This window comes from Cyprinus carpio, chromosome A21, assembly GCF_018340385.1.
Source record: "Cyprinus carpio isolate SPL01 chromosome A21, ASM1834038v1, whole genome shotgun sequence".
Lineage (NCBI taxonomy): Eukaryota > Metazoa > Chordata > Actinopteri > Cypriniformes > Cyprinidae > Cyprinus > Cyprinus carpio.
In genome coordinates this window covers 4,156,902-4,174,416 of record NC_056592.1, presented here as the reverse complement: position 1 = coordinate 4,174,416, position 17,515 = coordinate 4,156,902, and the positions used below count along the sequence as shown (strand labels likewise).

Genomic DNA, 17,515 nt, shown 5'->3' with positions numbered 1-17,515 from the left:
TGTACATTCAGGCAGGAAACTGAAGATCTTCAGCAGGACATGAAAGAAAGACTAGGGGAGGGGGGAAACAGAGGAAAAACAGTCCTCATCCTGACTTTCCATCCATCACCCAATCTTTCTGAAGGGGGGCGGAGGATGCGGTCATTGGTCGGGATGACTGTCAGCTGCAGACATGATGATACAGATACTATGGGCTGAAACACTCTAAGATGTCATTAACCTCTTAAAGGTATAGTTCACCCAAAAGTAAAAGCTTCGCGCACCATCATTAATCACTGAATGACTTTCATCCTTCTGTGGAACACAAAAGGTCATTGCTCATGGTTCAACTCAATTAAAGTGAATAATGACTGGAGCCGCTGACATCCAAAATTACAAGAAAAAAATAAATAAATAAAGCATCATAAAAAGAGTTCATTCAGATTCAGTATATTCAGATGCATATGATATATTTTGTGAAGAATAGATGACATTTTAAAGTCATTGCTCACTGAAAATCTTGGCATTCAGCTTGGGTATGTTCAGGAGAACATTTGAACAAATCAGACTGATGCAAAGACATTATCAATTATAAAAAAAATGCATAATTTCAGTCTGTTCCTCTCACCAGCGTTATTTTTGTATAATCTAGGTAGTTTTATGGTTTTTAGCAATATTCAATCAATATTCACTTTATATTTCCAGTTTTTCCATTCATATGAGTTATAGTTTTTGTAATTTTGTTGTTTTTGTCATTTTTAGTGTTTTTTTCCCCCCTCCTATGTAGTTTATATTAATTTTTATTTCTGTTTTAGTTTAAATTATTTTAGTACATCAAGTTAACTAAATTAAAATAGGAAATATTGCCTGGGCAACTGAAATAAAATAAGTTTTAGTTTTTTTAATACATCTTATTCTATTGCTGTTAAGGTTTATTTTATTTCAAATAATGATTTTTTTTAACGGTTTTAGTTTTAGTTAACTATAATAACCCAGTCTCGCGCAAAGCTACCATATGACGTCAGAAGACTGTATAAATCATATGGATACTTTAAAATATTTCTAACCAGAATTTCTCTTCTCGTTTTCCATTATTGAAACAAGGTCATACAGGTTTGGAAAGTCACGAATGGCCTAATTTCAAATGAATTGTTCCTTTCAAGAGACATAAACCTCTAAATGGAAAAGGTAAAAGAAGGTTCTGGAATGTTCCAGACCTGGACCAGTGAGAGGGATTCTGTGAGGATCTGGACCGAGGCATCTTTATTAAAGGAAACGTACTATATAAAGACTCAGAATGAGGTTGGGACACTACAAAGTCCACTCGTTGAACAAAGGTCACATTGTGCTCAGGGAAACATAGTTCTAACCCTCACCTTCTCTGGAAATAACTAGTCTTTGTGGTTTTTGAGACTTGGGATTTTAAATGTCATGGTCCATTCACCAGAAACTTAGAAAAAAACGTGATTAAAACCATATTAAAATGATAGATTGCATTAGCTAATATTGCCTGCGGTAATATGAATTACTAACTAGATTGCATATTCTGAAGAAAACATGAGTGGGCTTGCCTGTGTGCAAAGGTCTGACAAGACCAGACCAGAAAAGGTCAGACCAGAAAGTGAGTTTTCTTGAACCTTCTACATCTTTGTCCTTCGTTCTGTTTTCCTATTTAGTTTTCACTTTATTCCCATCTGGTGTGTAGTATTCAAGTATTTTTGGCCGAGCAGATCTTCTCTCACTCTCTTTGCTGAGTAGCAGTGTGACTCAGTCCCGCAGTGATGATGAAATTGGTTTCGGGTCCACTGGGTCCAACTTCTGGCAGGAACAGACAAGAAAAAGTGCCAGTAACACGGAAAATTCTCCTGCAGCCAGAACAGATAACATTCACACAACACCGCAGAAACAGATACAGAACAACATGAAAACATCTCGCCTAGAGACCAACCACGAAAGAGAGAGAGACCCCACAACTTGTTTGTTTTGGACGAGCTGACCATTCAAACTTTGAGATTTACGACAGATAGCTGGACGAATTGCTAATGTATTTTCTACGCTGTACTGAAGAAGGTTTAAGACTGATGTCACATCTCACCAATAGAGAATTACATAAATCTGGGGTCTCCAAACTCAGTCCTGGAGGGCCGGTGTCCTGCAAAGTTTAGCTCCAATTTGCCTCAACACACCTGCCTGGAAGTTTCTAGTATGCTTAGTAACACCTTAATTACCTGGTTCAGGTGTGTTTGATTACTGCTGAAGCTAAACTATGCAGGACCCTCCAGGGCCGAGTTTGGAGACCCCTGATAAAAAATGTCAAAAAATACGGTCTACAGGTGTAAATTTTCTGTCGATACTTGCCTGCAAACCACATTTATCCTTTTGTGTTTAAAAACAAAACACTGCTAAGTATACAAGAGTTCTGAAAATAAGAAAATGTATCATTCATGTCAAAAATTGTGTAGGGGGTTCCAAACAGAAATGCAAAACAATATCTCGGGCTGATTTCAGAATAGCATACTACAGGTTATTTCTGCTGTATAAAAGATCTCTCCAGTATGCTGTTTCAAATGAGCCCCTACACCCTTCAACCTCCGAAGCTCTCACTGTGGAGCCTTTCCAGGGAACAGAGAATAGGGATGATCACTTCTTAGTGGAATGCAGTTACTCTAGAGATTGTTCCCCTCAATATAGTGCTCACCGTGTTGAGATAACTAAAAAACAAATCTTTGTAAAGTCAACATGAAACATCTGCAAACTATGTTACTCGCATAATGTGATATATCTTTTTCCTCCACATGAAAAAAATATTTTTCCCTCACAAGTGTCTCTATATGGCAAGTAGCTGGAGGGGGTAAAAAAATAAGGGCTCCATGATGTCAGCTGTTCAGAAGCGGAGCGAGTTACATTTGATGAAATTTTCTGCTTTTTCTTTAGAATTACTGTATAGAGAAAGTAAACCGGGTCAGTGTTTGTTGACTTTGAAAGACAGATCGAGTGGTTTTTCAATTTTACACATCATTCTCTCCATCATTGAAAATCTCATCTTATACAATAATTCAGCTAATTTCACACATATGTTCGCTAACAGATCCAGCCACACTGAGGATCATTTCTCACCCGGTGACTCATGCGCTAGATGACGCGAGTGTTCTGGCTGCCACAGCGCTGTGTGACCCACGTTCGTGGTTTTATGAAGGAGACAGAGAACAGATTGGCTTGTCAAAGGTTCGTTTTCAAGCAATGTTTGGTTTAAGTGCTACATTGTGATGAAACTCAACATGATAGATGGAGTTGCTAGAGCCGCTGCACTGCTGACTCATACTGTGGAGAATGTGGAAGGGTCACTGCTTGCAGGAGGAGGTAAAGAAGAAGAGGAGGAGGAGGTTGGGGCCCCAGAGGGCCCCAGGGACCAAACATCTGGATCTCGATCTATAGTGACAACACACTGAAAACGGTGTGAAACATGAGCCGGATCTGGAATCAAAAGATCTGGATTTAAATCCAGTCTGACACTAAATAAAGGCAAGAGATATAGAAAGAGTTTTTGAAAGAAACGGGAACCCAGCATCTGTCTGGAGCTGCAAATCTCAACAACAGACTTGGCCTTGTAAACCTCACACACACGTCTGCTTCGGTCATTAGTGAAGGGAAAAAAGCTGGAGGGAAAGATTAAGAAATGGAGCATTAGTTAATTTGTTCGAACTTCACCTAATCACTTATAAACATGATTGCATCCCATTAAAGTGGTTAAGCAAGAGATGCTGATAAATTGTAAATAATAGGTTTGGCAAGATAGTGGAAATAAGCGTGTATGAGTAAATTAAGAGTAAAATAAGACTTACTTCTGGTAAGCTATAACAATATTCACAAAATATTATGTCCTCATTGTTTAAAAACAGTCACCTGACTAAAAAAAATTAAGTAAATGCATGAAGTGTAAACCTTCCATGAGATCTAATCATAAATAAGCTAAGGTAAGTGAGATAGTCTATACTATGTATATAATATACTACATAGGCTAGAGAATACTATGATGTACATTTTAGAATGTTGAATTGACCAATCAGCATCCAAGATTGGAAATTTCTATTTTATAACGATCAATACTGGTGTGTAACTCAACACCACTTTCACCCTTATTAAACACCTCTGTGATGGAGTGTGACTGCCACCTAGTGGACACAATTAAATGACCATCATGCAAACATAGAATTATGAGTAATACTATAAGTGGAAGTTTCTATATTGCATATATGCAAATATGCAAATTAAATGACCTTTTCCCTTTTTTTTTTGAATATGTGAATTTATTGAAGTGAAGTTTCCGACGGGGCGCAGTGAACAGTCTGTTATAACCATATGTAAAAATGAATCACCATGAATTTAGAATTATGATTACTACTATTACTGTAATTAAAAATATTTTATTAAATGTCTAATAAATATATTATTTTTTTTAATATTGTTTTGTTATATGTCTAATTAATATATTTATATTTTACTATTGCACTGTAAAATAAAATCAAATATTTAATCATTTTCTTTATTAAGTATTTATGGATGTCTTAATTTAAAATCATGGAGCTCTTATTTTGAGAAAAACCCAGAGACCTTAAAGATAGCTTGTGCAGTGAAAGTCTGTATAAATATGTAAAACTCACATAACTGCTTAATATTATTTTTATGGAATATGTCTGACGCTTCTGTCTGGGGGCTCGTTTAGTTACAATGACCTGAATTGGCTTTTTTTGTATGTTCAGGACTGACCGATAAATGGGTTTTTACTTTTTATGCATTAAAAGACACTTTCATATGGACATAGGAATGAAAAAATTGGTTAATTTGAATCGTTAATTTTAACCCAGCATTGATTTGACACACACTTTAAAGCAATGTTCGTAGCGCATAAGCATTGGCATATCGCACAGCTGCGCAACAGAACCTTGGATGGAAATCTCTCTTCTGTCTTACAAACGCAGGAGTTTTGATGGACAGTTCTGAAATAGAAGAAAAAAAAAAACACTTAACGCTAAATTAAATGCAAGTTATACTAGTTATAATAATTGGGTAAAACTGACTCACAAATGTTTCGCTAAATTGAATGCTAGTTATTTTAGTTATAATAATTTGGTTATTTTGACTTAAAAATTGATTAAATCAAATGAAGAATTTTAATACATTTAACAATAAATAAATATTTATCACAAGTAATGACAATGAAGAATTTAATTATTTTAGTACAAAGACACAGATATTTGTGCACATTTTTAATGTATTGGTTTTTGAACTTGTTCAAATTTTGTTTTGTTGAGAAAAAAATAAATAAAAAATATTGCAACATAAACAAAACAACCATACAAAGCATGTATGCAACACATGCACAAATTAGAAGACATGCTCAACCAATCCCCCACACCCACAGCAGAACTACTAAACAATCAATGTCATATACAAACAAAATCATCAGAAGAAAACTTACAAGCATACACAAGTTAATTAAAGATTAGAAAATAAAAATGACCTAAAGCAATAAAGGGAAGTAACAGATCTCAAAGATTGGGGAAGATTATTCCAATCAGATGGAGCTTTAAAATTGAAAAGACCTACGTCTGGCTTGACTAAAAATTCTGGGAACAAAGAAGAAAGGAGATTGCAGATGTGAATAAGTGAATAAGAAGAACAATTCAAATGAATTGATTTGTTCAAATGAATCGGATATTGCTGAACCGGTTCAATGAGGTGATTCACTCAAATGAACCGATTCACTATGTATGTATAACTGGATGTTGTTTAACCAGTTTATTGAAATGATTCATATAAATGCACTGATTCACTAGGATGAATTGGATGTGAAAGTGCGAGTCACCTGCACTAAGAGCGTCGTCATCATCGTTCTCTTCCTCTTCCTGTGGAAGTTCAGGGCTCTGACTGGCTGACCCAGAGTCTATCAGCTCCTCTTCCTCTGATTGGTTAAGTTCTTCTGGGGCGTCATCATCTTCTTCAAGCTCTGGCACATCTCCCTCAGCCAGACTAGCCTCATGTTGCCGTGACCTCTGCTCTGGTGAGCTGAGCTCTGCTGGAGGGTGGAGGTGAGGAAACTCTGGGCTGCCCAGCGGTTCTCTTTCTTCATCCGAAAAGTCCTGTAAATTCTCACGGTTCTCGTCCACAAAATCCAAAAGATCTGAACAAAAACATTAAGTTTTTAACCTGCTTTAAGCCTAAACAGACAATGAATGAATGAGAGAGAGAGATCGACTGAGCGCATGCAATAACCTGCGAGTCTTATTCATGCAAGGGAAAGACAGCCCTAGTCACTGGTGAAGAACTTTGTGATTTTGTCACTTCAAGCAGTCTTCACCTTTCTCTCTGGGGTTCAATCCAGCTCCAAAACTCTTTGTGACTCTCGTGGCAGCTGGAATTCCCACGACAGAACCTCCTCCCTCTGAGCGGTGAGCTCTACGAGTTATTCGCTCTAGACACTATGAGGTGTCTGGGTTCTCTTCAACATTTTCATGTTCAGCTTTAACAACCTCCTCATCCTCGATTTCCTCAACATTCTCATCCACAACCATCTCATCCTCAACGCTGTCATCTTCAATTTCCACATCCTCAATTTCCACAACATTCCCAATGTCAACTTCCTCCACAAATTCTCGACCTTCTAGCTGCACATCACGCGATTCAGGAAGTAATTCTGTCATTGTCTGCGTTGGAGCAAGTACAATATCATCTTCTGGACTCAAAAACACATTTTCTTGGGATGAAAGCACCACCTCTTCCTCTTCCTCTTCCTCATCATCCTGTGATTTCATCTCATGATCTTTTCCTTCTTGAATTAAAGGTTCTGAGTCTGGAATCTCACTGGCTCGCTCAAGCTCATGTTCTCGCTCGTTCTCTGCATCCCTCTCCATCTCTGCAGACGGTCCCACTTTGTCGTCTTTTTTATTAAGCTGGGCATAAAGCTCTGTGACATCATTGAGGCCGAGTGTGAACTTCTGCCATGAAGAATCTTCTAGAGTTTTTCCATCCTGAAATACAGAGTGATCTAAAGGAGAGAGATATTAGATAACCATTTTAGATACAGACAAAATAGGATTGATGCAAAATTTTAGACTTAGTTTATGTAAACCTTGGTTGGGACCCTGCTCCAAGCATCTCTGAACGGCCTCATCAAATGCATCCACAGATGGTAGCCTCCGATTGGACACCTTCCTCTGAAGCCCCGCCCTCTCAATGTGCTTCTCTACAAATGGGGTCTTCAAGGTCAGGTTCAGGCCACTGACAGAAAATACATTTGAATGAAGCACACAAAATGGCTCAATCATACAATCAATCCTTACATCTTCTTATAGTCCGATAAATCAGATTTTAATCACAATCATCATTTCTACTTTTCTCCATTATTTAAGCATATTCGTCTGCAACCTTTTTCTGAAATAGATACATTTAGCCCAGTGTTTTACTTAATCTTCCCAACCTGGCAACCATGTGCAAATCAAGCACTGATCATCTGAAAACACCTGCCAACATGTAAGTTGGAGTTCAGCGATCTCCACAGCGATATTTTTCTCAAATGAAAGTTTATTACAGCCAGTCTGTCTGCGCTGTTTGCTGCGACTAAATCTGCAAGAAAACCTGAACTGTAACAAATCCAAACATGAACCTCGACTATACTGTTTGCAATCATGACTGCTGAATAAATGCACTTGCGCTGTTGTTTAAACATCATTTGGAAATTAATATTATGAATTTTGCTGGTTTAGAGTTTGAGAGAAGGTTCTTTAATGTAAAGAGTGTATGTATATATCTAGAACCTAAATGAGGTCAAATAAACCACATGAGTTGATGTTTTTTTGATGTATATTTATATGAAATGCAATAATTCTAAAGAAATCCAAAAATAAAATTTAATGTCAATAATCATGCTTATAATTATGCTTACTGATCATTTCTAAGCAAAATAATTGTGACTGTCAGTTTAACCATTATCGTGTCACCCTACTATGTATTATATTGCAGTTCCTAATAAAGTTAACAAATTTTGGAATAATGTTTGAATTTACAAAGACATATCAAGTAAACTAAATACAACTAAAATGAAAACAAACAAAAAAAAATTCATTCATAATTGAAATTTCATTCATAACTGAAATAAAACTGAAATAAAATATTATAGAACATAAAACTATAAATATTAGAATAAAAAAAAAACATTAGAAATTTTAAATCTTGCCTTGGCAAGTCTATGACATAAAATAAATCCTAAAAATACTAAAACTGAAATAAATATAATTCAAAAGCAAATAACAAATTACTAAAATGTAAACTAAAATTACAACCTAAACTGAAAACATAAAATTAGCTAATAATAATAATAAAAGCTCAAAATAAAAAATACTATAAAGAAAACTAAAATAACGCTGGTACATACATAACATTTTTTTAGAGCTGAGCAGAAACATTAAACTATAAACGTTTCCATGACTTTTCCAGCACCGAAATCAAAATAATTCCAATAAAAACTCCCTGAAATTTCCAGGTTTTCCATGACCACGAGACCCTGGAATATCTCTCTTTAATAATACACCCAACTATGTGTTTCTTGACATTTATTAGTTGGCAGCGAGTTCTTGCTCACCCGTCTGAATGATCCCCCTGAGCAGACCACGAGTGGTCATGTCCTCATCATGCACCGGGGACGGGACCGTCACAGGAGGGTTTGTATTTGGCACTGTTGACCTTGGCCGTTTAGGTGAAGGGAGGGGTGACAGGGAGGCACTCTGAACAAAAAGGTATTAGGGATGTAATCATGTAGAATACGCATTTGCAACATATGAAGAAGTTTATTTAAACACCACATATACCTCATGGAGCTTCTTCTTGAGTGTGTGACGCAAGGCAGATCCAGGACTCTCCAGTCCAGGGGTGTTTTTCAGCCTCATGCTCTGCCATACATTTGTTGCACTGGAACACATTTTAAATATATATTAAATACATATTATACAAACAAATAAAAGCAATACACAAAGTGTAAAACACGGGGGAAAAATAACAAAATGATGAAAATCAGTTCTAAAATTCTCTCTCTCTCTCTCTCTCTCTGTCTATGGATGTTTTGCATTGTTGTGTTTTAGGTAATCATTTTAAAATGTAACAATGAATAAAAACAGACTTGAGCACTTTCTGTTTACAACTGGTAACGTTATACTGATAATATATATTTCCCTTTAACTTATACCACTGTTGTATTTATCCGTAAACTGTTGGTTTATATAATTTATCTGCGTTTGCATAAACCATTTAGCAAAAAATCTAAAATTAAGCTGAGTCACTTTTTATTTGTACGTTATATAAAATGTAAGTGAAATAAATGCACCTTCTGGTTACAGGAGATCTTGGTAACTCTGAATGCAGAACTCTCCTCAACAGAATCCGAGCAGTCAGATATGTCGTCTTCTGTTGAATCCATCGTTTCTTATCGTAGTTTATCACAAAATGAGTATTCTCGAAAGCTACAGAACTTTAACAACATGACAATTAAAGTAAACAAAGAAAAACATCGTCTCCTCATACGTCTCAGGTTTGAAAATGAAAGTCCCGCTCGTTCGTTCAAGTGAATCTCGCGAGATTTTGTGGATCGCTTTCATTGGCAGTCCAGAATGCTGGTTTGATTTATTCTGTATGAGGAAATTGTAAAGGTTTGTTGAAAATCGCCAGAGCAAATATATTCACATAAATCCTTCTATATATATTTTATTCATATTTTATTCTATTACTTATATGTTATTATATGTCATTTTGTAGAGGGCCCCAAGACTAATTATTGTTTTTTTGTTTTATTATTTTTTTGTTATTATTTTTTATTTTGGATGATTCTCAACTATGTTATAAAATATATAACAAAATGATTTGATGTACTATATTCTGTACAATATTTCTATACATTGCGTTAAATTTGCATATTAATGTGTTCTTGGGGCAAAACAAACCAAAGTAATAACTTTGCAATATTTTCATAAGAATACCTCATATTTCATAGGAATATTGATCTATTATTTCTTTCCCTGTTGTGTCTTCCCAAAATGCCTGATTAACATTATGAATGTTAAGAATGTTAGATTGTTACAATTGTTTCTTTCGTCTTATATAGAGAATTGTTTAAACACTGAGAGAATGCTGTGTGGTTTTAAGCTGTGATATGAATCAAGATCTATTTGTAATATTGAGACAAAACAACAAAAAAAAAACTTGGTTATAGATGCCACGAAGTAGGTGGCAGTGCCTTAACCATATGTGTGTTGAAGGTCACTAGGACCTCTTCCATCCTTGTCAAGGGGAGTGCTAACCTTCTCTCCTTTCATACAACACGATAAAATAAATTTATTCGCGGAGAATATAAAGGGCGGCAGCTGGCCGTTATGCTCATCGACGGTGACTATTTTAAAATTGGAAAAGCATACTTCGTTCTTATGGTGTGTATTACGTACTGAAGTGTAGACATGTCTGTATATACGTTATACGCGTATTATTTGGATTTATGTTTTTAAAAAGCTATTTTTGTCACCCTTAAGACCCGCGCATTGCTTTCTCATTTGCATCTCTGACTTGTCAACCAATCACAATGACGAAACAACAAACGTCACAGACTCTTGCCGACATGTCGACCAATCACAACGACGCAACAACATACGTCACAGACTCTTGCCCAGGAAGTAAACACAAGCCCATGCAATGTAAAAGCCATCGTTATAATACAACTAATATCATGTATGCTATGCGTTTTAATACGCAATTTTAAATATTAATTTATTGACTTTAAATATTTATATGTGGAGAGTGGAAGTTAAGAACTAATGGCTTGCAATGTTCGTTTGGCCATTAACATTAGTACATTTCAAATGAACCAATGAATAAATACTTATTTTGTTCTGAATTCTTATGGATATTTTTGTATTAATAATACTTGTTTATAAAGTTAACATGAGTGTAAATGTGTACATATTTGACTTATTTTCAGCCCTGACTCTGCCAGTGTGTTAATTATTTTTGTGTGAAATGATAAGACTAGGATACAATTTTACTATGCAAATATGTGTAATGTCATGCTGGTAACACACACACACACACACACACACACACAAAATGATACACTGAGACAATAATTCATTGATTTTTCCCCTGTATCTTTAATTGGCACAGTTAACACATACAAAGTCTTCAGTGCTCCAAAACACAAGCATAACAAATTGAGCACAAACAAAAAAGTGCAAAACAAACATTTGGCAGACCCCACCAAACGAGACCAAAAAAACAAATTTAATTCATTTAGCAAAGCAGAGAAAAGAAGCTGGGACATTTTTATTAATCAAAATTTAAAAATAGACTCTTACCATGGATTGGTAGTTCACTCTTATTTATAGACTTGTACTTATAGATATACATATATATATTTATAATTCTCTGATTTGGGAATGGTGTTTTGAAGCCCCAAAAAGAGTGGGTAGGGGCCGAGGGAAATGATTCTTGTCACTGACAAGCCAAATAAGACAGCTGTGTGTATGTATATGTCATACGGTGATAGACAGAAGAGTATAACAATGCTGAAAAGGATGAAATATAGTTGTTTTGCAATTGTTTTGTTCTCAAAGAGAGACAGAGCACTTGAGAAAGTGTGTATGTTTGGAAGACATACAAAATGACGTTTTCCTCTTCAAGATGGTGAGATGTTGTCCGCTTTCAAAACCTTTTCTCATTTATTACACGTGTTTATATTTACAGGTTCATCAATAGCGAGTAAGTCAGTTATTCTGAGAGGCTGCTCAATTCATTCAACATAAAACATAATTCATCAATAAGCGCTTTGTTAAACATAATAAAAGCATTCAGCATTAAATAGCAGATCTGTGGCATGTGCGAATTTTCATGTCCATAATGCTGCCTGTAGAGATGTAGATGTTTTGGGCTTCAAACCTACTTAAGAATCAAGAAAAAATTATAATAAAAGAAAAAAAAAAAAACGAGAATTTTAAATATCTAAAACCTGGGCCCAAAATGACTTTGGGAGAGAATTTAAAAATCTAAAAAGAAAAGTTAAAATTATTATGTGCCTCAGGGATGGTGAGTAATATATATATTAAAAAAAAACTAAAAAATCAAACTCCCCTTTGTCAAACCACAGTGATTACGTTAAAAAGGGGGAAGAATCAGTTGAATTAAAAACCTCCAAGTCTATTCTTCAGGTTTAGAGAGCCATACAAACGCTCACAGCTCACATGATGCATGACAAATGTCTGGTTAACATGTACATTTGGCTCAGAGTACAATTAAACCATTACATACGGTGTATATATATATATATATATAGATATATATATATATAATATATATATATATATATATATAACCGGTGAAACCAACGAGGTTGCGAGGTTCTCGGCTGGGTGCTCCACAGGGTAAAACCATGAAGACATCACAATAAATACATACCCATATCAACGGGACATTAGCATATTCATGAGTGTAAATATAGCCCCTCCCATGTGACAAACAAATACAGCATTTGAGCACGATGATTGGACGGTTAAGGTAAAGCAGGAAGTCTTATACATGAAATGAATGAAAATGTGAATCCCTGAAGGGACATCAGATATAAAAATGAGTTGGATAAGATGACAAACAGACAGACAGTATTAGTAATTGGACTGGAAGGGCGGAGACAGAGGAGGTGCCAGGGCAAGCAGACATGCTATTGGCCAGTGAAGCCCCGCCCCTGACATGTGCAATAGCCAAATGAGCAACCAATGGCCAGCAGCTGTTATTTTTGGGAGGTGGAGTCAAAGGGTCTAAAGGGGTGTGGTCTGATGAAGGAGCCGGAATGAGTGACATCATTAAGAATTTTAATGCTGCGTTCCAACTCAAGAAATATTCCAGGTCGCAACTTGGAAAAGTGCAACAGAACGGCACTTAAAGTCATTTCACATCATACAGCAGAATGTGGTTAATGGTAAACAAATGCTTTTAAGCAAATAAAGTGTATGAATGAATCAAAGTTCCTACATCGTAAGTTTATATACATGACTTGTTGATAATCATACACCTGTAAAACATGCTTGCATTGCCATTTTGTTTCTTTATACACTAAAAGTTTAGAATAATTACAATTTATTAATGTTTTTGAAAGAAGTCTCTTCTGCTCAACAAGGCTGGATTTATGTGATCAAAAAAAACAGCAAAACAGTAATATTGTGAAATATTATTACAATTTAAAATATCTTTTGTCTATTTTAATATATTTTAAAATGTAATTTATATTTATATTTTTGTGGAAACCGTGATACACTTCCATTCAAAAGTTTGAGGTAAGAAAAATTAACATTTTTATTCAGCATGTAATTAATCAAAAGTGACCGTAAAGACATTTCTAATGTTACAAAAGATTTTTACTGAAAATAATTTCTGTCTTTTGTACTTTCTATTCATCAAAGAATCCTGAATAAAAATCACGGTTTCAGCAGCAAAAACTGTTTTCTGATTCTGCACATTATTAATAACTGAGAACCATAACTGAACATCATAATTGAGCAGCAAATCAGCATATTAGAATGATTTCTGAAGATCATGTGACACTGAAGACTGGAGTTATGATGCTGAAAATTCAGCTTTGATCACAGGAATAAATAAATAAAAAACATCTTACTGTTTTTGCTGTATTTTTAACAAATAAATGTTAAAATGTTCTTTCAAAACATTAAAAATCTTAATTGTTCCAAACTTTTGACCAGTAGTGTACATTATCTTTCGAGCATCAAGCTATATATAGTAGGAATATGGATGGAACGCAGCACTGTTGTGTGACCAAAAATTCAGCTCCTTTTCCAGACCACATTCCCAGGGTTTTAGTTCGATGAAAGGTGAGGAAATATGAAACAAGAGTGTTAAAGACAAACACACACACATACACTCACTCACACAGGCTGAAAGAAAGTTTAGCGCCATTCAGCAGCGATGAAGAGCCGTAAAGCAAAATCATATATGCAGATCATATTCACCTTATTATAAAATAACAGACAGGTAATAAATCTAAACGCCATAATATTTCTCTGATTCGCTGTTAAAGTTGCTCTCTACAGCAGGAGAATTTAGGCTGAGAGGACTCTATAGCCTCTTGCTCTCTTTATTTTGTGTCTGTCTCTCATCTGTCTCACTCTAGGGCGGTTCATGGAGGGTAGGCTGTAGTTTTCCCCACATGTGGCTGCTGTTTGCCCTTCACCACTGAGTCCTCCTTCCTTACTTTACGAATCTGCAGTCATACAAACAAACATATGAAAAACAAAAGAAAAAACATGTTAGACTTGGTGAAGTGATGGATTCATGCCCGCTATTAAAAGGCTTTTCACACTACACTTAACCCTCGGTTATCTTCTTTTTATTTTTAGGTCAAATTTCCATTGCACACCAGTGTTGTTTCACTATTATTTATTTATTCGTTTATATTTTAGTATTTTTTGGTATTTGGTGTTTTTTTTTTTTTTTTTTTTGTTTGATTTTGTCATTTTTATTAGCTTTTGTTTTCTTTAAATATTTATTTTTAATTCAAATATTAGTTTTAGATTTTTTGTTTTGTTTTTTGTTTTAGTGACTTATTTTATTTCAGTTAGTTGTCAAGACAACATTTAATTTTTTTTTATTATTATTATTTTTATTTCCAATTCACAAAAATTTTATTCCAATTTACAAAAATTAGTTTTAAGAACTACAAAGCTCCACACATAACATACGGGGGAAAAAAATAAGAAATCTTTCCTATAATTTATTAATTTGTTCCCATGATATATTAATTAGTTTACTTGTTTTAGATAAATCATGGCAACAGTTTAAATAAACTGACACAATGTAGAACATGACCACAATTTAACTAAAACAAGGGAACAAATTAATAAGCCCTGCAAACAATTTTATTAATCGTGCTTGCAATTTTAAAACTACAGTGCCAAATGTACACAGCAATTAACCCATGATAAACTAACAGTGTGAAACACGGAACAAGATAACTCAGGGTTAAAAACAACTACGATAGATAGTGTGGTGTGGAAAGTTAGTTTGAATGCATAAATAAATGCATGGGTAGTATATGTTTGTTTGTGTTGTATGTTTACTTAATGAATTGGTTGGTGAATGTGTGTGTGAATAGGTTTGTTTGTTTGAAGCATGATTTATAATATGCATGATTTGCTGACAAGAGTAATTCAGTGTTCTTGGTTGAATTCAAGAACAAATGTGACCTGAAACACACTCAAACATGCATTTATGCAGCGAAAAACGTCCAAAACCTCACTCAAACAGTTAGGTTTGCAGAAACATACTCAGACTAAGTTTAGTGTTTTCTCTCTCTGTTGGTTTGTGAAGCGGATTGAGTTTTTTGTGTGTGTGCATGTCATTTTGCAGACAATATTAACTTAAAGGTGGCGTAAATAGGTTAATGCATGTCTAAACTGAAATAAAAGTCAGAATCCAACACTTCAGGAAATCACACTTGCAGTGCAGTATTAAACTGTTTTAAATGTCAAACCCGATTCATTCTAGATCTCTTCAAACACACGGTTAATGCACTCAGTCTCACCCTCAGAAAGAAAAACCCTTCTCCAGGAAAACACATCTGTGAGGATGGAAACATTCAGAAAAGATTCATATTCATGTCACATTTAATCTAAAATGGCATCTCAGCTCTTAAATCAGGAGCAGCAAACATGATTGTGTGGATGTGATGCATACTATGCAATCCTGTGCTTTTACTCATTTATATTATGTTTTTGTAAACTTCTATGTAACATATGTTTTTTTCCAGGGTTATTTCTTCTTTTTAAGACTATCAATATCAACTACAAGTGATGAGATTGAACACAACATTAACAAATAATACAGCTAAAGATCCAAAAAGGCGTATTAGCAAGTGATGTGATTTCACAAATATATATTTGTGAAAAGGAAATTATAAATTTTTTGGCTACTTGTAAACTGTTTATTACTATTTATTACTACTATTGTAAACTATTATTATTACTAGGGCTTGACTAGTTGTTATGAAAATTGTTTTTCAGGGGAAAAAACACTAGCTTAATTTGACCTTCAGTTCATTTACATATGAAAACAGTACAAAAACTTGCATGTATCTCTTTATATATGTGTGTGTTGCAATTTACATTTAGTCGGAGTGATCTAATATACACTGCTACTCAATATGACAAGATACTACCACCATATTAAACTACGGCGGGCTGATATCTAAAACCATCATGTGCTAAGACATATACAATCATTTAGTCCTTCAGTTTCAGAAAAGAAGTCTGTCCGCTTTACCAAAATCAATCTAAAAAGTCTCACTGTTGGCTTGGAGAGAGTCACACACACATCCCATGACGCCTCCTTTAGTGTTCATACACAAACACACTTCTGAGATCACAAGACCTAAAGCTTTGGGTCATATGTAGGTTATGGCACCTTTGGCGTTGGAGTCCAGAAAGACCTCGACGTAGGATGTGGGGACGTAACCCTCCTCTTCCTCGTTTCTTCTAACACGCGTCCATCCGTCACCTTTGTCTTCCTCTATTACATACAAGAGCTCACCCTCCGCTACTGAGATGGTGCCTTCATTAACACCTACACAGAAAATTGGAATCAATCCATAAATAAATAAATAAAGTATATATATACACTATGATTTTTAAAGTTTGGGGTCAGCAAGATTATTTCATGTTTTTGAAAGAAGTATCTTCTGCTGAGCAAGCCTGCATTTATTTGATCAAAAATACAGTAAAAACAGTTATATTGTGAAATTTTATTACAATTTAAAATAAGCATTTCAGCTATATCTAAAAATGCAATTTATTCATGTGATCCAAAGCTGTATTTTCAGCATCATTACTCCCGTCTTCAGTGTCACATGATCCTTCAGAAATCATTCTAATATACTGCTCAAGAAACATCTTCTTCTTATTATTATTAATGTTGAAAACGGTTGTGCTGATTCATATTTTTGTGGAAACGATGATACTTTTTTCAGAATAATTTGATGAATAGAAAGTTCAGCATTTACTTGAAACAGAAATCTTTAGTAATATTATAAATGTTTTTACTGATCAATTTAACGTGTCCTTGATGAATAAAATTAAAAAAAAAAATTACTGGCCTCAGTAAGGTAACACTTACAATAAGGTACCATTAGTTAGCAATGAATTAACTAACCTTTACTAACAATGAACATTTCAGTATTTATTAGTCTTTGTTAATGTTAGTTAACAAAAATACAAATGTTCATTGCTAGTTCATAAATTAATAGATACATTAATAAAAGTTCAAATGAAGTAAAATTAAATGCTTAAGTTAATTAAGTATTTTTCATGGTTATTACATGTTAATTAACGTAGTTAAAGTGCTGTATGTACGGTAAGTTTTTGACTCTACTAAAGCATAAAAAACATAATATGTTTGTAGATATTTAAGAAACATGCTAAGTTAACATACTTGTTTATCTGAAAAA

At 34.6% G+C, this 17,515-nt stretch overlaps 2 protein-coding genes and 1 non-coding gene across 6 annotated transcripts in view; all 3 read right to left on the bottom strand.

The window, feature by feature from the left end:
• Positions 1-4,929: 4,929 nt before the first annotated feature.
• Positions 4,930-9,587, bottom strand: LOC109109257 (ring-infected erythrocyte surface antigen-like). 4 transcript variants are annotated; one of them, XR_006162897.1, is made up of 6 exons: positions 9,356-9,587; positions 8,844-8,943; positions 8,618-8,759; positions 7,109-7,257; positions 5,846-7,007; positions 4,930-4,976 (listed from the first exon to the last, which is right to left on the bottom strand). XR_006162897.1 is itself a non-coding variant. In XM_042778638.1 (5 exons), the coding sequence occupies exons 4-5, from the start codon at positions 7,157-7,159 to the stop codon at positions 6,459-6,461; spliced, it is 600 nt and encodes a 199-aa protein (XP_042634572.1). In that variant the 5' UTR covers positions 7,160-7,257; positions 8,618-8,759; positions 8,844-8,943; positions 9,356-9,587; the 3' UTR covers positions 5,296-6,458. The 4 variants fall into 4 exon arrangements, 1 of the variants encoding a protein (XP_042634572.1); XR_006162896.1 differs by lacking the exon at positions 4,930-4,976 and having other exon boundaries at positions 5,296-6,160; positions 6,253-7,007; XR_006162895.1 differs by lacking the exon at positions 4,930-4,976 and having other exon boundaries at positions 5,296-6,160; positions 6,338-7,007.
• Positions 9,588-10,219: 632 nt separating this feature from the next.
• LOC122134825 lies at positions 10,220-10,347 on the bottom strand. The gene has a single exon (XR_006153121.1). It is a non-coding gene; the product is annotated as a U6atac minor spliceosomal RNA (small nuclear RNA).
• Positions 10,348-13,642: 3,295 nt separating this feature from the next.
• The window catches only part of LOC109108364 (formin-binding protein 1-like), a 67,378-nt gene continuing 63,505 nt past the window's right edge, over positions 13,643-17,515 (bottom strand). The window contains exons 18-20 of the mRNA XM_042778637.1: positions 16,477-16,635; positions 15,599-15,634; positions 13,643-14,278 (exon numbers count right to left, since the gene is read on the bottom strand). Coding sequence (XP_042634571.1) covers positions 14,271-14,278; positions 15,599-15,634; positions 16,477-16,635 — 203 coding nt within the window. The 3' untranslated portion in view covers positions 13,643-14,270. The remainder of the gene's footprint in view (positions 14,279-15,598; positions 15,635-16,476; positions 16,636-17,515) is intronic.